At 44.9% G+C, this 26,096-nt stretch overlaps 1 protein-coding gene across 1 annotated transcript in view; it reads right to left on the reverse strand.

Annotated features, from left to right (window-relative positions):
* Positions 1-13,723: 13,723 nt before the first annotated feature.
* Positions 13,724-26,096, reverse strand: part of LOC139386788 (junctional cadherin 5-associated protein-like) — a 54,535-nt gene continuing 42,162 nt past the window's right edge. Inside the window, exon 6 of the mRNA XM_071132595.1 lies at positions 13,724-14,028. Within this exon, the coding sequence (XP_070988696.1) occupies positions 13,724-14,028 (305 nt within the window). The remainder of the gene's footprint in view (positions 14,029-26,096) is intronic.

Consider the following 26,096-nt stretch of genomic DNA (forward strand, 5'->3'; position numbering starts at 1 on the left):
CAGCCAGCTGGTTCTGGGGCTCGGTTCACAAACAGAGCCCCAGGACACCAACACAATTATGAGAAAGCAAAAAGATTTGACACTGGACAGAATAAACCCCCCCAAAAAGTGAGCAAATTGGAATGCTATCTGGTCCTAAGCAGAGAGTACACAGTGGCAGAATACCTGACCACTGTGACTGGCCCTAAGCAGAGAGTACACAGTGGCAGAATACCTGACCACTGTGACTGGCCCTAAACAGAGAGTACACAGTGGCAGAATACCTGACCACTGTGACGGAGCCGAAATTAACAAAATCCTTGACTACGTAGACTCCGTGAGCACAGCCTTGCTATTGAGGGAGGCCGCTCTACCCGGTCTTCTCTCCAGAGCCAGGTCTGCCTATATGCACACTACCCACAAAATAGAGGTGGAAACTGAGCTGCACTTCCTAACCTCCTGCCAAATGTATGACCACATTAGAGAGACATATTTCCCTCAGATTACACAGACCCACAAAGAATTTGAAAACAAATCCAATGTTGATGAACTCCCATATCTACTGGGTGAAATACCACAGTGTGTATTCACAGCAGCAAGATGTGTGGCCCGTTGCCATGGGAAACGGGCAACCAGAGGAGCACAACAAACATTGTAAATACAACCCATATTTATCCATTTATTTATTTCCCCTTTCATACTTCAACTATTTTCACATTATTACAACACTACACCGCCAATAATATAACATTTGAAACGTTTACACTTTTGGAGAGAGTAATGTTCACTAATGTTTCCCTTGTTTGTCTATTTCATTTGGCAATGTAAACATATGTTTTCCATGCCAATAAATCCCTTTGAATTGAGAAAGCAGGGAGAGAGAGAGGTATCTTCGCAGTTAAGAGCGTTGGGCCAGTAACCGAAAGCTGCCGGTGTGCCCTTCAGCAAGGCACTTAACCTCTTTGATCTCTAGGGGCGCTATTTCATTTTTGGATAAAAAACGTTCCCGTTTTAAGCGCGATATTTTGTCACGAAAAGATGCTCGACTATGCATATTCTTGACAGTTTTTGAAAGAAAACACTCTGAAGTTTCAGAATCTGCAAAGATATTGTCTGTAAGTGCCCCAGAACTCATTCTACAGGCGAAACCAAGATGATGCATCAACCAGGAAATGATCAGAATTTCTGAAGCTCTGTTTTCCATTGTCTCCTTATATGGCTGTGATTGCGCAAGGAATGAGCCTACACTTTCTGTCGTTCCCCCAAAGTGTTAGCAGCATTGTGACGTATTTGTAGGCATATCATTGGAAGATTGACCATAAGAGACTACATTTTCCAAGTGTCCGCCTGGTGTCCCTGCGTCGAAATTGGAGCTTAAAGCCAGGTGCAATTATTTTTCCATTTGAGAGCAAGGAGAAACCAGGCTTCCACGAAGGATATATCATTGAAGAGATATGTGGAAAAACACCTTGAGGATTGATTCTAAACCACGTTTGCCATGTTTCAGTCGATATTATGGAGTTAATTTGGAAAAAAGTTCGCGTTTTGAGGGCTGAATTTTCGTTTTTTTTTTTTTTTTTTTTTTTTTTTTTTGGTAGCCAAATGTGATGTACAAAACGGAGCTATTTCTAATACACAAAGAATCTTTTTGGAAAAACGGAGCATCTGCTATCTAACTGAGAGTCTCCTCATTGAAAACATCAGAAGTTCTTCAAAGGTAAGTTATTTTATTTGAAGGCTTTACTTGTTTTTGTGATAGTTGCCTGCTAAATGCTAACGCTAATGCTAACGCTAATGCTAACGCTAAATGCTACGCTAGCTAGCTACTGTTACACAAATGATTGTTTTCCTATGGTTGAAAAGCATATTTTGAAAATCTGAGATGACAGTGTTGTTAACAAAAGGCTAAGCTTGAGAGCTAGCATATTTATTTCATTTCATTTGCGATTTTCATGAATAGTTAACGTTGCGTTATGGTAATGAGCTTAGGTCTATAAATAGAATCCCGGATCCGGGTTTGGTCGTCGCAACAGGTTAAACTTAATTGCGCCTGTAAGTCTCTCTGGATATGAGCATCTGCTAAATGACTAAAAACGTAGCAAAAGCAGGGAGAGAGAGATGTCTGTATCAGATGCTCAACATGCTCTGCTCACACCTACTGTAATGGTCCAGGTCTAAACCACACGAAAACACTACAGTATGGAACACAAAGTGTTTACTATCTCATCCTGGAATATACAAGGTCTGAGGTCATATGCCTTTGGCCTTAAGAGCAGGAACCCAGACACGGTCATCCTACAAGAAACATGGTATACAGGAGACGGACCCACTGTTTGCCCTCTAGGTTACAGAGAGCTGGTAGTCAGATTAACCAAACTACCAGGTGTGAAACAGGGAGGAGACTCATTGGGTATGCTTATTTGGTATAGAGCAGACCTAACTCACTCTTTTAAATTAATCAAAACAGGAACATTTTGCATGTGGCTAGAAATGTCATTATTAATTATCTTAACAGAGAGAAATGAACTGTGTGTGTTACATAAACCCTGACTAGAATCCCTATACTTTAAATGAAGACAGCTTCTCCACCCTGGAGGGGGAAATCAATCATTTCCAGGCCCAGGGACATGTACTAGTCTGTGGCGACCTAAATGCCAGAACTGGACCTGACACCTTCAGCACACAGGGGGACAAACGCCTACCTGGATGTGACAGTATTCCCTCCCTCAGACACAACTATGACAGAACAACATCAAAAGGGACACAACTCCTGCAGTTCTGTCGCAGGCCGAGTCTGTACATAGTCAACGGTAGGCCTTGAGGGGACTCCTGTGGTAGGTACGCCTATAAGCTCATCTCCTGGCAGTAATACTGTTGATTCATTTATCACTGACCTCAACCTAGAGTCTCTCAGAGCATTCAGTCCGCCCACTAACACTCTTATCAGATCACAGCCCTACCCAATCATGAGGCATCAAAGCCAAAGGAACTGAATAATATTAAGAAATGCTATAGATGGAAGGAATGTAGTGTGGAAACCTACCAAAAAACAATTAGGCAACACCAATTTCAATCCATTTTAGATCACTATTACAGTGAGAAGTTAAGGTGTAAACTTGGCAGTAGAAAGCCTAAACTATATATTTGACCTCAGCTTTCCTATCAAATCTAAAAATGCCAAGCAGACAACCTAAGAAAATTAAAAACAATGACAAATGGTTGATGCAGAATGAAACCCTAAGAAACGTTTCTGAATTTCTATCTGACTAAAAACATAGAGACCCAGAAAACCTGAGCCGACACCTTCACTATGTTGAATCACTAAAACAATACAGAAATGTTCTATGGAAAAAGAAGTAACAGCACATCAGAAATCAGCTCAATGTAATTGAGGAATCAATAAAATCTAACCACTTATTGGAAAACTCTAAACAAAATGTCTAAAAAGGGAGATGGATAAACCACTTCTCCAATCTTTTTGTCCCTATAACAAAGAACAAACATCAAAAACATATACATGATCAAATACAAATCTTAGAATCAAGTATTAAAGACTACCAGAACCCACTGGGTTCTCCAATTACAATGAATGAACTACAGGACAAAATACAAACCCTACAACCCAAAAAGGCCTGTGGTGTTGACGGTATCCTAAATATACAGACCACAAATTCCAAATGGCTATACATAAACTCTTTAACATGATCCTTAGCTCTGGCATCTTCCCCAATATTTGAAACCAAGGACTGATCACCCCAATCCACCTCAGTAAAAACAACGTACTGAGCAAATGTCAAATGAGCTTTTTACCAAATTGCCGTACGACAGACCACATATTCACACTGCACACCCTAATTGACAAACAAACGAACAAACCAAAACAAAGGCAATGTCATCTCATGCTTCGTTGATTTCCAAAAAAGCTTTTGACTCAATTCGGCATAAGGGTCTGCTATATAAATTGATGGAAAGTGGTTTTAGGGAAAAACATACAACATAATACAATTAATGTACGCAAACAAAAAATTGGAAAAAAACACATTTCTTTCCACAGGGCTGTGGGGTGAGAAAGGGATGCAGCTTAAGCCCCACCCTTTTCAATATACAGTTGAAGTCGGAAGTTTAAATACACCTTAGCCAAATACATTTACTCAGTTTCACAATTCCTGACATTTAATCCTTGTAAAAATTCCCTGTCTTAGGTCAGTTTGGATCCTTTATTATTTTAAGAATGTCTAATGTCAGAATAATAGTAGAGACAATTATTTATTTCAGCTTTTATTTCTTTCATTACATGCCCAGTGGGTCAGAAGTTTACATACACTCAATTAGCATTTGGTAGCATTGCATTTAAATTGTTTAACTTGGGTCAAACGTTTCAGGTAGCCTTCCACAAGCTTCCCACAATAAGTTGGGTGAATTTTGGCCCATTCCTCCTGACAGAGCTGGTGTAACTGAGTCAGGTTTGTAGGCCTCCTTGCTCGCACATGCTTTTCAGTTCTGCCCACAAATTTTCAATAGGATTGAGGTCAGCGCTTTGTGATGGCCACTCCAGGACCTTGATTTTGTTGTCCTTAAGCTTTTTTTTAAATTTTTTTAATTTTGTCACAACTTTGGAGGTATGCTTGGGGTCATTGTCCATTTGGAAGACCCATTTGTGACCAAGCTTTAACTTCCTGATTGAGGTCTTGAGATTTTGCATCAATATATCTACATAATTTTTCATTCCTTTTGTGAAGTGCACCAGTCCCTCCTGCAGCAAAGCACCCCCACAACATGATGCTGCCACCTGTGTTTCACGGTTGGGATGGTGTTCTTCAACTTGCAAGCCTCCCTCTTTTTCATCCAAACATAACGATGGTCATTATGGCCAAAAAGTTCTAGTTTTGTTTCATCAGACCAGAGGACATTTCTCCAAAAAGTATGATCTTTGTCCCCAAGTGCAGCTGCAAACCTTAGTCTGGCTTTTTTAATGGCGGTTTTGGAGCAGTAGCTTCTTCCGTGCTGAGCGGCCTTTCAGGTTATGTCGATATAGGACTCGTTTTACTGTGGATATAGATACTTTAGTACCCGTTTCCTCCCGCATCTTCACAAGGTCCTTTTGCTGTTGTTCTGGGATTGATTTGCACTTTTCACACCAAAGTACATTCATCTCTAGGAGACAGAACGCGTCTCCTTCCTGAGCTGTATGACGGCTGCGTGGTCCCATGGTGTTTATACTTGCGTACTATTGTTTGTACAGATGAATGTGGTACCTTCAGGTGTTTGGAAATTGCTCCCAAGGATGAACCAGACTTGTGGAGGTCTACAATTTTTTTCTGAGGTCTTGGCTGATTTCTTTTGATTTTCCCATGATGTCAAGCAGAGGCACTGAGTTTGAAGGTCGGCCTTGAAATACATCCACAGGTACACCTCCAATTGACTCAAATGATGTCAATTAGAAGAAGCTTGTAAACTTCTGACCCACTGGAATTTTGATACAGTGAATTATAAGTGAAATAATCTGTCTGTAAACAATTGTTGGAAAAATTACTTGTGTCATGCACAAAGTAGATGTCCTAACCGACTTGTCAAAACTATATTTTGTTAAAAACGAGTTAATGACTCCAAACTAAGTGTATATAAACTTCCGACTTCAACTGTATGTATGTATATATTAGCGAGAGCACTCGAACAGTCTAGAATCTAAAGTAAAACATCTCCTGTTTGCTGATAATCTTGTCACACCCTGAAAGGTTTCACCTGTCTTGTGCTTGTCTCCACCCCCCTCCAGGTTTGCCCATTTTCCCCTGTGCACTTATACTTGTGATTTCGGTTGTCTGTTGCCAGTTCGTCTTGTCTCGTCAAGCCTACCAGCGTTTTTTCCCCGTACTCCTGTTTTACTCTCTAGTTGTCCTGGTTTTGACCATTCTGCCTGCCCTGACCCTGCCTGCCGTTCTGTACCTTGTGACACTGCCCTGGATTATCCACCTCTGCCTGCCCTTGACCTGTCGTTTGCCTGCCCAATTTTTGTAATTAACTTTTGTTATGTCAAACTGTCTGCTTCTGGGTCTTGTCCTGAGGTCTGATAGATCTGGTGCATCTGTCCCCAACCACGGAGGGCCTGCAGCAGCACCTAGATTTTCTGCACAGATTCTGTCAGATCTTGGCCCCGACAGTAAATCTCAGAAAGACAAAAAATAATGGTGTTCCAAAAGAAGGTCACGTTGCCAGGACAACAATACAAATTCCATCTAGACACCGTTGCCCTAGAGTACAAAAAAAAACTATACATACCTCGGCTTAAACATCAGCGTGACGGGTAACTTCCACAAAGCTGTGAACAAGCAAGAGAGACAAGGCAAAAAGGGCCTTCTATGCCATCAAAAGGAACATCAAAGTCGACATACCAATTAGGATATGGCTAAAAATCCTTGAATCAGTTAACCTGTTGGATCTCTGGGGGCGCTATTTCATTTTTGGATAAAAAACGTTCCCGTTTTAAGCGCGATATTTTGTCACGAAAAGATGCTCGACTATGCATATTCTTGACCGTTTTGGAAAGAAAACACTCTGAAGTTTCAGAATCTGCAAAGATTTTGTCTGTAAGTACCCCAGAACTCATTCTACAGGCGAAACCAAGATGATGCATCACCCAGGAATTAGCAGAATTTCTGAAGCTCTGTTTTCCATTGTCTCCTTATATGGCTGTGATTGCGCAAGGAATGAGCCTACACTTTCTGTCGTTCGCCCAAGGTCTTAGCAGCATTGTGACGTATTTGTAGGCATATCATTGGAAGATTGACCATAAGAGACTACATTTTCCAAGTGTCCGCCTGGTGTCCTGCGTCGAATTCGGTGCGTAATTGCCAGCTGCTTCCACTTTACCATTTGATTCAGGGGAGAAAGCATGTGTCCAAGAACGATGTATCAATGAAGAGATATGTGAAAAACACCTTGATGATTGATTCTAAACAGCGTTTGCCATGTTTTCAGTCGATATTATGGAGTTAATTTGGAAAAAAGTTCGCGTTTTGAGGACTGAATTTTCGGGTTTTTTTTGGTAGCCAAATGTGATGTATAAAACGGAGCTATTTCTAATACACAAAGAATCTTTTTGGAAAAACTGAGCATCTGCTATCCAACTGAGAGTATCCTCATTGAAAACATCAGAAGTTCTTCAAAGGTAAATGATTTTATTTGAAGGCTTTTATGTTTTTGTTGAAATGTTGCGTGCTGGATGCTAACGCTAATGCTAACGCTAAATCCTTTGTTTGCTAGCTACTGTTACACAAATTATTGTTTTCCTATGGTTGAGAAGCATATTTTGAAAATCTGAGATGACAGTTTTGTTTACAAAAGGCTAAGCTTGCGAGATGGCATATTTATTTCATTTCATTTGCGATTTTCATGAATAGTTAACGTTGCGTTATGGTAATGAGCTTGAGTCTGTATTCCTGATACCGGATCCGGTATGGGGAGTTCCAAGAGGTTAAAGAACCCATTGCCATTTATGGTTGTGAGGTCTGGGGTCCGCTCACCAACCAACAATTCACAAAATGGGACAAACACCAAATTGAGATTCTGCAAAAATATCCTCAGTGTACAATGTAAAAACACCAAATAATGCAGAGCAGAATTAGGCCGATACCCACTAATTATCCAAATCCAGAAAAGAGCAGTTAAATTCTAAAATCACCCAAAAGGAAGCGATTCCCAGACCTCCCACGACAAAGCCATCAACTACAGAGAAATTAACCTGGAGAAGAGTCCCTTAAGCAGACCCCACAGAGCCCTAGGACAGCAACACAATTAGACAATTAGACAATCAAACAAAAAAAGTCATTATTTCCAATGTGTCAAGTAATTAACAAAAAAACTGAGCAAACTAGAATGCTACTTGGCCCTAAACAGAGAGTACACAGTAGCAGAATACCTGACCACTGTGACTGACCCAAACTTAAAAGGAAATCTTTGACTATGTACAGACTCAGTGAGCAAATGGGATGCACCTGAGCTTAGAGTCTCATATCACATGGTCTGAATACTTATGTCAATAAGGTATTTCTGCATTTTATTTTTAATAAATGTGCTGTCATTAATTTGTAGATAGATGAGGAAAAATATATAATTTAATCAATTTTAGAATAAAGCTGTAACGTAACAAAATATGCAAAAAGTGAAGGGGTCTGAATACTTTCCAAATGCACTGTACAGACATATGACATTTGAAATGTCTTTATGCTTTTGGAACTTTGTGTAATGTTAACTGTGAATTCAAGAGAGAGAGCAGAGAGAAGGAACACAGAGAGAGAGAGCAGAGAGAAGGAACACAGAGAGAGAGAGCAGAGAGAAGGAACACAGAGAGAGAGAGCAGAGAGAAGGAACACAGAGAGAGAGAGCAGAGAGAAGGAACACAGAGAGAGAGAGCAGAGAGAAGGAACACAGAGAGAGAGAGCAGAGAGAAGGAACACAGAGAGAGAGAGCAGAGAGAAGGAACACAGAGAGAGAGAGCAGAGAGAAGGAACACAGAGAGAGAGCAGAGAGAAGGAACACAGAGAGAGAGCAGAGAGAAGGAACACAGAGAGAGAGCAGAGAGAAGGAACACAGAGAGAGAGCAGAGAGAAGGAACACAGAGAGAGAGCAGAGAGAAGGAACACAGAGAGAGAGCAGAGAGAAGGAACACAGAGAGAGAGCAGAGAGAAGGAACACAGAGAGAGAGCAGAGAGAAGGAACACAGAGAGAGAGCAGAGAGAAGGAACACAGAGAGAGAGCAGAGAGAAGGAACACAGAGAGAGAGCAGAGAGAAGGAACACAGAGAGAGAGCAGAGAGAAGGAACACAGAGAGAGAGCAGAGAGAAGGAACACCGAGAGAGAGCAGAGAGGAAGAGAGAGCAGAGAGAAAGAACAGAGAGAAAGAACACAGAGCGAGAGCAGAGAGAAAGAACACAGAGCGAGAGCAGAGAGAAGGAACACAGAGAGAGAGCAGAGAGAAGGAACACAGAGAGAGAGCAGAGAGAAGGAACACAGAGAGAGAGCAGAGAGAAGGAACACAGAGAGAGAGCAGAGAGAAGGAACACAGAGAGAGAGCAGAGAGAAGGAACACAGAGAGAGAGCAGAGAGAAGGAACACAGAGAGAGAGCAGAGAGAAGGAACACAGAGAGAGAGCAGAGAGAAGGAACACAGAGAGAGAGCAGAGAGAAGGAACACAGAGAGAGAGCAGAGAGAAGGAACACAGAGAGAGAGCAGAGAGAAGGAACACAGAGAGAGAGCAGAGAGAAGGAACACCGAGAGAGAGCAGAGAGGGAGAGCAGAGAGAAAGAACAGAGAGAAAGAACACAGAGAGAGCAGAGAGAAAGAACACAGAGCGAGAGAGAGAGAGAGAGAGAGAGAGAGAGAGAGAAAGAACAGAGAGAGAGAGAGCAGAGAGAAATAACAGAGAGAGAGAGAGAGCAGAGAGAAAGAACAGCGAGAGAGCAGAGAGAAAGAACAGCGAGAGAGAGAGCAGAGAGAAAGAACACAGAGAGAGAGCAGAGAGAAAGAACAGAGAGAAAGAACAGAGATAAAGAACACAGAGAGCAGAGAGAAAGAACAGAGAGAGCAGAGAGAAAGAACAGCGAGAGAGAGAGCAGAGAGAAAGAACAGCAAGAGAGAGAGCAGAGAGAAAGAACACACAGAGAGAGAGAGAGAGAGAGAGAGAGAGAGAGAGCAGAGAGAAAGAACAGAGAGAGAGAGAGCAGAGAGAAAGAACAGAGAGAAAGAACAGAGAGAAAGAACAGAGATAGAGAGCAGAGAGAAAGAACAGAGATAAAGAACACAGAGAGCAGAGAGAAAGAACAGAGAGAGCAGAGAGAAAGAGAAGATTCCTCTTGATGAATGATATGTTAATGAGTTACATTACTGGGCACAAACACTGCACTACTATCAAACAGGGAAACTGTTCCTTAGGAGCATCATGCTTGCTGATGCACTGTTTGGGTGTTATCAGCGTTATCACATGTTAATACAGGAAGTCTAACATGCACACAAAAAAATAAGTTATTCCTGGAACCAAAAAGGGTTCTCCTATGGGGACAGCTAAGTTCCCTTCCACAGTGGTGTCATAATGACAAACATCCCAAATGACACCCTATTCCCTTTATAGTGCACTACTTTGACCAGGGCCCTATGATGACATGTGGGATGTAGTCCTCCTGTTTGGTGCTGCTACCCATGTATATGTGTGTGTGTGTGTCCATTATAGTGCTAGTAGTCAACACCCCAGAATCTAACTGCTTTGGAAACATACAGTGAATTAAAAAGATCAACACTGAGTAGAAAACCAAATGGCACCCTACGGTCCCTGGTCAAAAGTAGTGCACTATGTAGGGAATAGAGTGCCATTTGGAGTACAGCCTAGGTTCCATAATCAGCAGGGATTAACAGCAGACCAGTGTCGATTCCAGGCAAATTAGACCTAGCCTACTGTTGTCCACACCAGCAGAGTTAATGGAGACTCACTGCAGAACACTCCTTTACACAGTGAACACTAAAAACATGAAAGAACGTTTAACTGGCCTTCCCAATTAACAGTCAGAGTAAACATTTAACACACACCTCACGCCTCGCCCACCCCCCCCCCCCTCTCCACCCCCAGTAGACATCCCTAATAAGGCAAAGTGTTAGCTGATTGGCTGCCTGACGGCGGGAGTTCGTGTGTGTGCTCTTCCTCCCACTCCCTCACAGCAACAAACACGATCCTTCCTCCACAAAGCACCTCTGCCTGGACGTCTGCAACAGCCTCCCACACAAAATGTACAATTTCAAAACAGACGTCAGTGCCAATGGACACGGGGGGCTCCTTAAAAAGAAGTGGTTGAATGTAACCTCTAGCATAGGCTGTGTGTCGTCTCACCAGACCACAACGCTGCTTAGTTACCAAAATAAACAAGGATACGCGTGATGGGACAGGCTGGTGTGTGAACAGCACATGAATAGTGTGGGTATGGCCAGGTTAAGTGGGTTTTCAGACCTAAAACTAGGGCCAGCAGGGACAAACTATATTGGGTGCTTTTATGCAAAACTATCATTATTTGGCTAATGGGGACCTTGGGGGGGGGGGGGGGGGGGAGTCCAGTGGGGCCTCAAGGAAAAAAATGTGTCAGAAATACAGGGATTTCTGGCCCCAGTCATATTCGCAGTAAGATGGTACACTGTCAGAAATACAGGGATTTCTGGCCCCAGTCGTATCCGCAGTGTGTGGTTAGCTACAGGATTAGCCCCACGCTACAGCCACTCTCTGACTGCGTCTCCAGCCCATGCCCGGACTTTCACCTCATAAACCACAGCTGTTCAGTCTGATCTCACATCTCATCCATATTGTCTAATTAACCACATGGTCTTGTGCACTGCTCACCACCACCCTCTCTCTCTCTCTCTCTCTGAACAGAACAACAGTGTATGATAAGACGCCATTGTAAAGAAGTTGTTCTTAACTGACTTGCCTAGTTAATAAAAAAATTGTATAGATTTTTTTTTTTTTAATTGTAAACATTACACAGGGACAAAGGTATTTTCTTCACTGGTGTCGATGGTGTTTATAATAGTGTACGAACTTAGATGACAGCTGACCATGCTCACATGCTGCCTCATGAGTTGGCTAGGAGCTCGTTATTGCACATTCACGATAAAATGTAACCTTTGTAGGTCTCAAACGGGTTGTAAAGTTAGGACCAATATTATTGATAGTGTACTCCTTGTTATGTAAACTGATGCTGTGCTAAATGAGAGTCCGGGTCAGTCAGTGTAACCCTAAAGAACCTTGGTCAGATGACAGTATTGACTGGTCTAGGCCTAGTTGGTGTTAATGTCAGGCTAGTTTAAGACAGCCATCAGCCAGACAGCCGTCAGCCAGAAAGCTGTGCCTGTATGTTTCACATTCTGTCTGTAGCACTTGGAAGGACTTGTTGCACAAATGCTAAGCTGTGTACGTGCCTAAGAAATGCAATATTACGTATCTTTGTGCAATACTTAAAGACATATGGTCAGTATGAACTTAGTCAGATTGTCATTATGCTGTGGTTGTGTGTGTGTGTGTGGTGTCACAATGCTGAATCATCCATCATGGAGAAGCACATTTGAAGAACAGCAGCTTCCCTGAACATATCACCCCCCTCTGCTCCGAAAGCCTGTCCTCTCTCTGTTGATGCTCCGCAGAACTCCGTCTCTCCTCTCCACCACTCAGTCCTCCACTAATCTGTACCATATAAGACCAGGGAGAATCCTGCCCCGACGGCCCCCAAAATGTCAGCTCCAGTGATGCAAGCCAGAGAGAGAGAGAGCAGGAACGTGGTTCTCCTTCGGATACCAGAGTAAACATTCTGAAGGAGTAGGATGGTCCTCTGGCTGGCTGTGTGGAGCTGTCCTGGACAGGCTCAGCTCAGAGCAGCAGAACAATGCTACTCTAGACACACATCTTGGGCCAGAGCCTCCCTGCTTGCTTGGCTGGCTGACTGGCTGGCTGCCTACCTGCCTGCCTGACTGGCTGCCTACCTGCTTGGCTGGCTGGCTGCCTGCCTGCCTACCTGCTTGGCTGGCTGGCTGCCTACCTGCCTACCTGCTTGGCTGGCTGGCTGCCTACCTACCTGGCTGGCACCGTCTCCTAATAAAGGCAGAATGGAGAGACAGCCGGCCAGGGCCTGTTACTAAGGGGCAGAGGGGGTACAGGTAAAGTAACGTTAATAAGGGGGTACAGCTAAAGTAACGTTACTAGGGGGAAGAGGGGGTACAGGTAAAGTAACGTTACTAGGGGGAAGAGGGGGTACATGACTCGCCAAGCCACGCTTCTGTAACAGCCGCTATCTTAACCCGGAAGCCAGCCGCACCAATGGGTCGGAGGAAACACTGTTCAACTGACGCCCGAAATCAGCTTGCAGGCGCCCAGCCCACAACAAGGAGTCGCTAGAGTGCGTGAGCCAAGTAAAGCACCCGGCATCGAACCCCAGACTGTAGTGACGCTGCAACACTGCAATGCAGTGTCTTAGGCAGCTGGGCAACTCGGGAGGCGTGGTGGACCATTCTTGATACACTTAGGAAACTGTTGAGCATGGAATACCCAGCGGTGTTGCAGTTCATGACTCAAACCGGGGCGCCTGGAACCTACTACCATACCATTCAAAGGCACTTAAAATATTTTGTCTTGCCCATTCACCCTCTGAATGGCACACATACACAATCCATGTCGTCTCAATTGTCTCTAGGCTTAAAAATCCTTCTTTAACCTGTCTCCTCCCCTTTCATCTGAAGTGGATTTAACAAGTGACATCAGTAAGAGATCATAGCATTCCACTAGATTCACCCGGTCAATCTGTCATGGGAAGAGCAGGTGTTGATGTCTTGTACACTCAGAGTATACTGTACAGTACATCAAGACGCCATGTAGCGCACATCTATAACAGCTCTTCATCATGTGGAGGTCAAGGTAACGGTGCTCAAGAAATCAGTATAATGATTTCATCTCTGACATGTGAACGTCCTCGATCAGAGGAGGCTGGTGGTCAGAGATATAGAAGGACGGGCTCATTGTAATGCCTGCAATTGAATAGATGGAAAGGTTTCCATGTGTTTGATACCATTGCATTTATTACCATACCAGCCATTAAAATTAGTCGTATCACCGCCCACCAGCCACCACTGACATCAGTTGATAGTTGTCTATGGGGTTTCTGTGAGTAATTCCACTGCAGAGCTTTAGTTGTGACCACAGGACCGGGTGGAACAAAGTGCCCTATTCTTCACCATCGGTTTCCATAGCTGTTGGAAAATACCTACAACATGGCCGCAGGAAGTAGGGGTGCCGAGGGTGCTGCAGGAAGTAGGGGTGCCGAGGGTGCTGCAGGAAGTAGGGGTGCCGAGGGTGCTGCAGGAAGTAGGGGTGCCGAGGGTGCTGCAGGAAGTAGGGGTGCCGAGGGTGCTGCAGGAAGTAGGGGTGCCGAGGGTGCTGCAGGAAGTCGGGGTGCCGAGGGTGCTGCAGGAAGTCGGGGTGCCGAGGGTGCTGCAGGAAGTCGGGGTGCCAAGGGTGCTGCAGCACCCCTGATAAATAAAAATTATTTTTCAAACATTTTATCTCCCCAAAATGTGTTAACTAGGCCTTTAATTGTTCCTGTATGAGCAGAGGACAACACTCCTGCATGAGCAGAGGACAACACTCCTGCATGAGCAGATAAACAACACTCCTGTATGAGCAGATAAACAGGCATCTGTGTTTACTGGTAAGTATTGTAATTTGATCTTTAGAAAAGTACAGCCCTAGTATGCGATTGTAGAGAAGACAACCAGTAGAAAGCATAGTACCTGACCAAAGCCCAGGTTTAGTACCCGACCAAAGCCCAGGTTTAGTACCCGACCACAGTAATGCACAAGGTCAAAACCTGAAACATGTTCAGTGATCAGCCCAATAATCTCTCTTTTGTCCTTAAGTGTGCATTCTGGGACTGTTTGCCACAAGCAGTACATTTCTCCCTAGAACCAAAAGTTGTTTACATGTCCTCTTACCGGGCCAGTCAAAGACAACCGTGTGTGTGTGTGTGTGTGTGTGTGTGTGTGTGTGTGTGTGTGTGTGTGTGTGTGTGTGTCCTCCAGAGGGAGACAGGGTGAAGACAAGGTTAAGCATTCGGGCAGCAGTAACCCTCTTTATTGAGATGGAGATGACAGTGCAGGACTCTAAACAACATCAAGCAGCCCCAGATCCTTCCGGCAGGTCCTCATACTCACTGTCTACGTCCCAAACGGCACACTATTCCCCTACACTGGGGCCCTGGTTAAAAGCTGTGCACTTCATAGGGAATAGGGTGCCATAACAACAAAGACTTGGGGAAATGAAGGCTGGACCCGCTGGAACACACACACACACACATTGGAACCCATCCAAACCCATTCCTGCAGAAGCAGCTCCATAGCAGCCTTATTCAACTCATCTGATATTAAAACATACAGTAGGGTTTTCTATGAGGGAGCACACACAAAACAGAGTTAATATACACGACTCCTTTCAGACAGTGAGTATGGTCTTTAGAGCAGTGTGATCTATGGGCTGCAGTAGACAGGCGATGCCTCATTCTTAGCCCCATGCCAGCAGAGTAGAATCTGAGTTTAGTAGAATGACAGTTTTGGTTCCTCGAGTCACCACTAATTCTAAGAGCTTGTAGAGCCAAGCCCGTAGGCCTGTTGTCAGTAGAGAGATAAGCTGACAACTTTACATTTGTTAGTTTTATTTATTTATTCCCCGCTTCTGTGTAACTAGGCTAAACCACTGATGTCACGTAAGATAATTCAATCAATTATCTTTAGTCTACTGGAGCAGATGCCAATATTGCCTCTAATTCAAGACACTGCATACTTCAGTGATGTTACAGAGACTAAATGATGGAGCACTTCAATTCTGCTTATATCAACATCACGATCCGGGATTTGCATTTTGGGTCACATTCAATGAAGAGGTGTGCATACTGTACATCCTATGAATGATGCAATCCATTATATATATATTACACCTCAACATTGACAGATGAATTATTAAGACCAAGTACTAGACTAGCAAGTCTTCAGTAAACAAAAAGCGCTCTGCCTCTGCCTCTGCCTCTGCCTCTGCCTCTGCCTCTGCCTCTGCCTCTGCCTCTGCCTCTGCCTCTGCCCCGGGGCACCTACCTCCAAGGGGCCCTGGAAAATTATGCCGTTTTAAAGAAAATGTCCTGCTATTCTACACATTTTGCCATTCCTTATGGTGTGTTAATATGCTATTCTCCCCCCCCAAGCACATGTGCCCTACCTGCCTGTTCGGTAATCCAGCCCTGGCGAAGGTAACACGCACTTACTTTTCCTTGGTTCCAACTACATTCAATTCTCAGCATGACATCAACACCACGATTGTGAAAAATAACAGTTCAGGGTTTTGCAGCCAAGGAAGGAAAATACTCTTATTTGTCCAGCAGGGGGCGAGAAGTCTGGTCAGTAGTGAGCAGGCTGGAGGTACAGGAGGTGCAGATGGGACAGGGTTAGGGTCCACAACTTTCCAAAGCGGCACCAGGATCAAGCCTCATCCACGATGGAGAAGATCGTTTCAGCAACAACAATTATACAACAGTGCCTTACAGACCACTCTGGAGAGTGCAATAGGAATGAAATCAAATCCAGGAACGAGAGACATCAGAGAAAACATGAGGTAAGGAGGGGGGGGGGCAGAGAGAGAGGTAAGGATGGGGGGGGCAGAGAGGTAAGGAGAGGGGGGAACCAGGGAGAGAGCGGTAAGGAGAGGGGGGGAACCAGGGGGGGGGGGGGGGGGCCAGGGAGAGAGGTAAGGATGGGGGGGCAGAGAGAGAGGTAAGGATGGGGGGGCAGAGAGAGAGGTAAGGATGGGGGGGCAGAGAGAGAGGTAAGGAGAGGGGGGCAGAGAGGTAAGGAGAGGGGGGGGGAACCAGGGAGAGAGGTAAGGAGAGAGGGGGGGGAACAGGGGATGCTAAATAGGGATGCTAAAAAGAAGCAGGTGGTTCTATTCTTCAGACTATTCCAAAAGTTCTGTTCCTCAGATTCTACTCCATGATTGTCCAAGGATCCAGTCACCTGTCCCTGCCTGACGGATTTTCAAAAAGTCCATTCTAACTAACCACTAACATTAGGCACCTGACAGTCTCTGAGTGTGAGAGGCCGGCTTTGCGCGCTTTCGTGACTGTGCTGAGGAGGACTGTGTGCCAAAAGCAGCGTGGTGGTAACCTCATACAGGAGCAACCATGTACGGGCTGAAGAGAGGAGCTTTGATAGCAGGGAATCTGCCATAAATAGCCAGGGAGAAGTCTAGCTCAGAGGGATCAAATCAGCTGTTAGAACAACAATCCAGGCAACAACTGCAGCTCCAGCAGTCCACACCACAGGGCCCCACTTCCACCACAGTGGGAAGAGCAGGGGGCATCTAATGCCAACTCACCACCATATATCTACACTGAGTAGACCAAACATTAGGAACACATTCCTACTATCGAGTCGCCCCCCCCCTCCCCCCCTCCTGTTTTACCCTCAGAACAGCCTCAATTCGTCAGGGCATGGACTCTACAAGGTGTCGAAAGTGTTCCACAGGGATGCTGGTCCATGTTGACTCCAATGCTTCCAACAGTTGTGTCAAGTTGACTGGATGTAATTTGGGTGGTGGACCATTGTTGATACACACGGGAAACTGTTAAGCATGAAAAACTCAGCAGCGTTGCAGTTCTTGACACAAACTGGTGCGCCTGGCACCTACTAGACCCCGTTCAAAAGGCACTTACCTGTTTTGTCTTACCCATTCACCCTCTGAATTCCACACAGACACCATCCATGTCTCCAGACTTAAGAATCCTTCTTTAACCTGTCTGCTTCCCTTCATCTACACTGATTGAAGTGGATTTAACTAGTGACATCAATAAAGGATCATATCTTTCACCTGGTCAGTCTGTCATGGAGAGAGCAAGTGTTCCTAATGTTTTGTACACTCAGTTTACAGTATAACACAAATGAGTGCAGTAGACATATGGAGTGTTCCTCTACAGTGCAGCAGACATATGGAGTGTTTCTCTACGGTGCAGCAGACATATGGAGTGTTTCTCTACAGTGCAGCAGACATATGGAGTGTTCCTCTACAGTGCAGCAGACATATGGAGTGTTCCTCTACAGTGCAGCAGACATATGGAGTGTTCCTCTACAGTGCAGCAGACATATGGAGTGTTTCTCTACGGTGCAGCAGACATATGGAGTGTTTCTCTACAGTGCAGCAGACATATGGAGTGTTTCTCTACAGTGCAGCAGACATATGGAGTGTTTCTCTACGGTGCAGCAGACATATGGAGTGTTTCTCTACGGTGCAGCAGACATATGGAGTGTTTCTCTACAGTGCAGCAGACATATGGAGTGTTTCTCTACGGTGCAGCAGACATATGGAGTGTTTCTCTACGGTGCAGCAGACATATGGAGTGTTTCTCTACGGTGCAGCAGACATATGGAGTGTTTCTCTACGGTGCAGCAGACATATGGAGTGTTTCTCTACGGTGCAGCAGACATATGGAGTGTTTCTCTACGGTGCAGCAGACATATGGAGTGTTTCTCTACGGTGCAGCAGACATATGGAGTGGTGCAGCAGACATATGGAGTGTTTCTCTACGGTGCAGCAGACATATGGAGTGTTTCTCTACAGTGCAGCAGACATATGGAGTGTTTCTCTACGGTGCAGCAGACATATGGAGTGTTTCTCTACGGTGCAGCAGACATATGGAGTGTTTCTCTACGGTGCAGCAGACATATGGAGTGTTTCTCTACGGTGCAGCAGACATATGGAGTGTTTCTCTACAGTGCAGCAGACATATGGAGTGTTTCTCTACGGTGCAGCAGACATATGGAGTGTTTCTCTACGGTGCAGCAGACATATGGAGTGTTTCTCTACGGTGCAGCAGACATATGGAGTGTTTCTCTACGGTGCAGCAGACATATGGAGTGTTTCTCTACGGTGCAGCAGACATATGGAGTGTTTCTCTACGGTGCAGCAGACATATGGAGTGTTTCTCTACGGTGCAGCAGACATATGGAGTGTTTCTCTACGGTGCAGCAGACATATGGAGTGTTTCTCTACGGTGCAGCAGACATATGGAGTGTTTCTCTACGGTGCAGCAGACATATGGAGTGTTTCTCTACGGTGCAGCAGACATATGGAGTGTTTCTCTACGGTGCAGCAGACATATGGAGTGTTTCTCTACGGTGCAGCAGACATATGGAGTGTTTCTCTACGGTGCAGCAGACATATGGAGTGTTTCTCTACGGTGCAGCAGACATATGGAGTGTTTCTCTACGGTGCAGCAGACATATGGAGTGTTTCTCTACGGTGCAGCAGACATATGGAGTGTTTCTCTACGGTGCAGCAGACATATGGAGTGTTTCTCTACGGTGCAGCAGACATATGGAGTGTTTCTCTACGGTGCAGCAGACATATGGAGTGTTTCTCTACGGTGCAGCAGACATATGGAGTGTTTCTCTACAGTGCAGCAGACATATGGAGTGTTTCTCTACAGTGCAGCAGACATATGGAGTGTTTCTCTACAGTGCAGCAGACATATGGAGTGTGCAGCAGACATATGGAGTGTTTTCTCTACATATGGAGTGTTTCTCTACAGTGCAGCAGACATATGGAGTGTTTCTCTACAGTGCAGCAGACATATGGAGTGTTTCTCTACAGTGCAGCAGACATATGGAGTGTTTCTCTACAGTGCAGCAGACATATGGAGTGTTTCTCTACAGTGCAGCAGACATATGGAGTGTTTCTCTACAGTGCAGCAGACATATGGAGTGTTTCTCTACAGTGCAGCAGACATATGGAGTGTTTCTCTACAGTGCAGCAGACATATGGAGTGTTTCTCTACAGTGCAGCAGACATATGGAGTGTTTCTCTACAGTGCAGCAGACATATGGAGTGTTTCTCTACAGTGCAGCAGACATATGGAGTGTTTCTCTACAGTGCAGCAGACATATGGAGTGTTTCTCTACAGTGCAGCAGACATATGGAGTGTTTCAGTGCAGCAGACTACAGTGCAGCAGACATATGGAGTGTTTCTCTACGGTGCAGCAGACATATGGAGTGTTTCAGTGCAGCAGACTACAGTGCAGCAGACATATGGAGTGTTTCTCTACAGTGCAGCAGACATATGGAGTGTTTCTCTACGGTGCAGCAGACATATGGAGTGTTTCTCTACGGTGCAGCAGACATATGGAGTGTTTCTCTACAGTGCAGCAGACATATGGAGTGTTTCTCTACAGTGCAGCAGACATATGGAGTGTTCCTCTACAGTGCAGCAGACATATGGAGTGTTTCTCTACAGTGCAGCAGACATATGGAGTGTTTCTCTACAGTGCAGCAGACATATGGAGTGTTTATCTACAGTGCAGCAGACATATGGAGTGTTTCTCTACAGTGCAGCAGACATATGGAGTGTTTCTCTACAGTGCAGCAGACATATGGAGTGTTTCTCTACAGTGCAGCAGACATATGGAGTGTTTCTCTACAGTGCAGCAGACATATGGATGTTTCTCCACAGAACAATAAAAAGCAGGAGCTGATGCACATAGAATTGCAGGAGCTGCTGACTAACAGAAAGGCACAATTAATACCACGTTCTAGACCCACTATACTGCCAATGATGATTTGGCATCACCAAGGTTTGGCCACAAACAGCTCATTCCTTTACAGGACACAACTGCACTAAACTAGAAGCTTCTGACTGGCCAAGATCAGAGCCATGTCGTTGGGGAGTTAGGACCAGAGGTCCTGTTGAATTCTAATGACTGGGACCATGGTTTGTACATTCTGATGTATTTACATTAAAAACGTAACAATTCTAAAGCAGCCATGTTAGTGCCTCATTAACATGACATAGGGAAGATTTGAATAATGCCACTTGACATCTAGAATTAGAACAATATTCAACATTCTAAAAGTTGACAACTCTAAATCTATGACTCTGGTCCTGATATAGTCTGTTCTGTGTATCTTCAACCATGAACCTGACCGTCTGACCCGTGGTATTTTACGAGGGCAGTAGATATGTGAGAATGTGCGAGCCCACAGGATAGCTAGCTCCGGTGTTGTTTATGCAAGGGGTTTTTCATTACCCATACGTGTGTGGGGAGAAGGGTCATACCCCAGGGTAAATATTTATCAAAAGCTCAGGCCAACACAAATGTTTTTCTCTCCAGAAATGGCAAGATAGAAGAAGCTTGAACAAAATGTTTGACACTTTTGTTTCAATGTCTATAGTCTGAATATCACATGTACTGTGTTCATATGGGTATGAGCAGTAAACACTCAGTGGCCAGTTTATTAGGTACATCACCCCATTCACGACATTGAGTCATGTGGCTCGCTATAAAAAGCAGGCAGACAGACATGGAGACATTCAGTTACTGTTTGATTGAACGTTAGACTGGACAGAGCGAGTGACCTAAGCCACTCTGAGCGTGGCATGATCATCGGTACCAGACTCACAGGATCCAGTATCTCAGAAACGACCACCCTCCTGGGCCTTTCACACATAACAGTGTCTAGGGTTTAATAACGAGAATGGTGTGACAATTTTTTTGGGGGTGAAAACAGCTCGTTGATGAGAGAGTTTGAAGGAGAATGGCAAGAATCGTGCCAGCTAAGGTGGGCCACAAACAGACAAATAACGGCGCAGTACAACAGTGGTGTGCAGAACGGCATCTCGGGACGCACAACTCGTGGATCTTTGTCACGGATGGGCTATTGCAGCAGACGACCACACCGGGTTCCACTCCTATCAGCTCAAAACAAGAAGAAGCGGCTCCAGTGAGCAGGGCATCCCCAACAGGTTATTAAGAAAAGTACCTTATACCATAGCAGTTCAAATGTAATGCATTACAACAACCCGTAGTTCCCCCCCTATAGCAGAATCACATCTCAATCTCAGGTTATTAAGAAAAGTACCTTATACCATAGCAGTTCAAATGTAATGCACGACAACAACCTGTAGTTCCACCCTATAGCAGAATCACATCTCAATCTCAGGTTATTAAGAAAAGTACCTTATACCATAGCAGTTCAAATGTAATGCATTACAACAACCTGTAGTTCCCCCCATAGCAGAATCACATCTCAAGACATATAGAATCGTGGTGCGTGAAGAATCGCAATGATTATCATATATATTGTAATACTGATCATATCGTGAGGTCCCTGCCACAACCCAGCCATTTTAGATGTTCCCACAGTCTCCTCTCCCATGTATTTGGAAGAGATCCATGAGGAGTCAGGCGGATTGATGACATGGCATGATAACTTTGTCGTTCCATAGTTCAGTCAGCTGATGGGTGAAAGGGAGGAGGGTCAGGTTCACAGCAGAACACAACAGGTCATGGTTCTCAGTTCCTCTGTCACCCAGGCAGTATGATGAATAAATAACTGTGTATAAACCCTGCAGTCCCTCCAATGTGTTTTAGAAAAAAACGTTAGTCGCCATCTAGTGGACTAACACAGCTATTGCATGGCCACAGCAACACGAGTTCAATTCAAGACCATATAATCCCCCCTAATTATTTGACTCTAATATTTCTGAAATTGTAGATGGCGAACAGCAGGCTGCAATCAAAGCAATGTTTCTACAGAGAATTCATACAATAAGATACAAATGCAGTGGTATACAAGCTGAGCTCTGCAGAAATGACAAGTGTTTTTGTTTCGAGACCGACTCAAGAGGGACAGTGGATCACTGTTCCAGGGAGTCCGTGGATCACATATGGAATGGGTTCAGAGTCTGGGGTGTGGCTCATTCCAAGCCTCTCTCTGTGGGGTTGGGGTAAAGGCAGAGTCTGGGGTGTGGCTAATTCCAAGCCTCTCTCTGTGGGGTTGGGGTAAAGGCAGAGTCTGGGGTGTGGCTCATTCCAAGCATCTCTCTGTGGGGTTGGGGTAAAGGCAGAGTCTGGGGTGTGGCTCATTCCAAGCCTCTCTCTGTGGGGTTGGGGTAAAGGCAGAGTCTGGGGTGTGGCTCATTCCAAGCCTCTCTCTGTGGGGTTGGGGTAAAGGCAGAGACTGGGGTGTGGCTCATTCCAAGCCTCTCTCTGTAGGGTTGGGGTAAAGGCAGAGACTGGGAGAAGAGACTAGGAAAGGGGCAACTGACAGGACTGACAAGATTCTGAAATTCCTCAGCATCAAGATTGGATTAACAGGTGTATTGCTGTACAATTAAAACACATACTGTTTAACAGACAGACCGAATTCAGAATGAGGCAGCTGTGTATAGGACTGTCAACAGCTAGGTGAAGCTACAAAACATCTGCAACCCATCTACCGTACATTCAGATACACAGTGTCTGTGTCCCAAGTAGTAACTTATTCTCTATTGTGTACTACTTTTGGCCAGAGTCATGGGCCCTTAGTACACTATATATTTGGGACACATAGATTATTGAATGTGTAGTTTACCTCCTATAAATCCTGGTACCATTCTGTCACTAAGTTGCTGCTGAGACCGAGTTGCACAACATGTCTGCCAGTTCTCAGAGGGGATTTTCAGCATTATCAAGAAGTCCATGCAAGCTGATTTAGTTGAGCCTCAAAGAACACCTTATTATACCGCTTCCTATGCCGTGCCTTCAAAACGAACCCTACATATTACATGACCTGACTTTGTAAGTCTGAATCATAGTTTACCTTATACATCGGTTATGGATATAATCTCTGAAGGGCGCAGAAACTGTTTTCGGGTTTATTCAAAGCAGGAAAAACAAGATACTGTGATAAAGCCCATTGGGCAAAAAAAATGGTTGAGTCAAATCAAAAATAAAATGTTATTGGTCACATGAATACAACAGGTGAAAAGCTTACTTACAAGCCCTTAACCAACAGTGTAGACCTTACCATGAAATGCTTACTTACAAGCCCTTAACCAACAGTGTAGACTTGACCATGAAAAGCTGACTTACAAGCCCTTAACCAACAGTGTAGACCTTACCATGAAAAGCTGACTTACAAGCCCTTAACCAACAGTGTAGACCTTACCATGAAATGCTGACTTACAAGCCCTTAACCAACAGTGTAGACCTTACCATGAAATGCTGACTTACAAGCCCTTAACCAACAGTGTAGACCTTACCATGAAAAGCTGACTTACAAGCCCTTAACCAACAGTGTAGACCTTACCATGAAAAGCTGACTTACAAGCCCTTAACCAACAGTGTAGACCTTACCATGAAAAGCTGACTTACAAGCCCTTAACCAACAGTGTAGACCTTACCATGAAAAGCTGACTTACAAGCCCTTAACCAACAGTGTAGACCTTACCATGAAATGCTGACTTACAAGCCCTTAACCAACAGTGTAGACCTTACCATGAAAAGCTGACTTACAAGCCCTTAACCAACAGTGTAGACCTTACCATGAAAAGCTGACTTACAAGCCCTTAACCAACAGTGTAGACCTTACCATGAAATGCTTACTTACAAGCACTTAACTCTTATTTTTCTTAAGAAAATATTTACTAAATAAACTAAAGTAAAAAAATAAGAGGAACTATAAAATAACAGTAACGAGGAGATATATATATATACACAGGAGGTGCCGGTACTGAATCAATGTGGAGGCTATATACAGGAGGTGCCGGTACTGAATCAATGTGGAGACTATATATATATGAGGTGCCGGTACTGAATCAATGTGGAGGCTATATACAGGAGGTGCCGGTACTGAATCAATGTGGAGGCTATATACAGGAGGTGCCGGTACTGAATCAATGTGGAGGCTATATACAGGAGGTGCCGGTACTGAATCAATGTGGAGGCTATATACAGGAGGTGCCGGTACTGAATCAATGTGGAGGCTATATACAGGAGGTGCCGGTACTGAATCAATGTGGAGGCTATATACAGGAGGTGCCGGTACTGAATCAATGTGGAGGCTATATACAGGAGGTGCCGGTACTGAATCAATGTGGAGGCTATATACAGGGGGTACCGGTACAGAGTCAATGTGGAGGCTATATACATATGGTACTGGTACAGAGTCAATGTGGAGGCTATATACAGGGGGTACCGGTACAGAATCAATGTGGAGGCTATATACAGGAAGTGCCGGTACAGAATCAATGTGGAGGCTATATACAGGGGGTACCGGTACTGAATCAATGTGGAGGCTATATACAGGGGGTACCGGTACAGAGTCAATGTGGAGGCTATATACAGGAGGTGCCGGTACAGAATCAATGTGGAGGCTATATACAGGGGGTACCGGTACAGAGTCAATGTGGAGGCTATATACAGGAGGTGCCGGTACAGAGTCAATGTGGAGGCTATATACAGGGGGTACTGGTACAGAGTCAATGTGGAGGCTATATACAGGGGGTACTGGTACAGAATCAATGTGGAGGCTATATACAGGGGGTACTGGTTCAGAGTCAATGTGGAGGCTATATACAGGGGGTACCGGTACAGAGTCAATGTGGAGGCTATATACAGGAGGTACTGGTACAGAGTCAATGTGGAGGCTATATACAGGGGGTACTGGTACAGAATCAATGTGGAGGCTATATACAGGGGGTACCGGTACAGAATCAATGTGGAGGCTATATACAGGGGGTACCGGTACTGAATCAATGTGCGGTGGGTATAGGTTAGTTGAGGTAATATGTACATGTAGGGTGGGGTAAAGTGACTATGCATAGATAATAAAAAGCAAGTAGCAGCAATGTAAAAAGGGAAGGGGGGGGGGGGGGGTGCAGCAAATAGTCAGAGTCAGGGTGGCTATTCGATTAGCCGTTCAGCTTGGCTTGGGAGCAGAATCTGTTAAGAAGCCTTTTGGACCTAGACTTGGCTGATCTGAGGCCCCATGCTAAATATTTTCATTCTGCTGAGGGGTAATAAACATGGTCATGCCCTCTTCATGACTGTCTTGGTGTGTTTGGACCATGATAGTTTGTTGGTGATGAGGACGCCAAGGAACTTGAAGCTCTCAACTTGCCCCATTACAGCCCCGTTGATGAGAATGGGGGCGTGCTCGGCCCTCCTTTTCCTGTAGTCCACAATCATCTCCTTTGTCTTGCTCACGTTGAGGGAGAGGTTGTTGTCCTGGCACCACACTGCCAGGTCTCTGACCTCCTCCCTATAGGATGTCTCATTGTGGTCGGTGATCAGGCCTACCAATGTTGTGTCGTCGGCAAACTTAATGATGGTGTTGGGAGTCGTGCTTGGCCACGCAGTCATGGGTGAACAGGGAATACAGGAGGGGACTAAGCACGCACCCCCGGGGAGCCACAGTGTTGAGGATATGCGTGGCAGATGTGTTGTTGCCTACCCTCACCACCTGGGGGGCAGCCTGTCTGGAAGTCCAGGATCCAGTTGCAGAGGGAGGTGTTTAGTCCCAGGGTCCTTAACTTAGTGATGAGCTTTGAGGGCAATATGGTGTGGAACGCTGAGCTGTAGTCAATGAACAGCATTCTCACGTAGGTGTTCCTTATGTCCAGGTGGGAGAGGGCAGTGTGGAGTACAATAGAGATTGCATCATCTGTGGATCTGTTGAGGCGCTCTGCAAATTGGTGTGGATCTAGGGTTTCTGGGATAATCGTGTTGATGTGAGCCATGACCAG

This window comes from Oncorhynchus clarkii, chromosome 28 (genome assembly GCF_045791955.1).
Source record: "Oncorhynchus clarkii lewisi isolate Uvic-CL-2024 chromosome 28, UVic_Ocla_1.0, whole genome shotgun sequence".
NCBI classification, from domain to species: domain Eukaryota; kingdom Metazoa; phylum Chordata; class Actinopteri; order Salmoniformes; family Salmonidae; genus Oncorhynchus; species Oncorhynchus clarkii.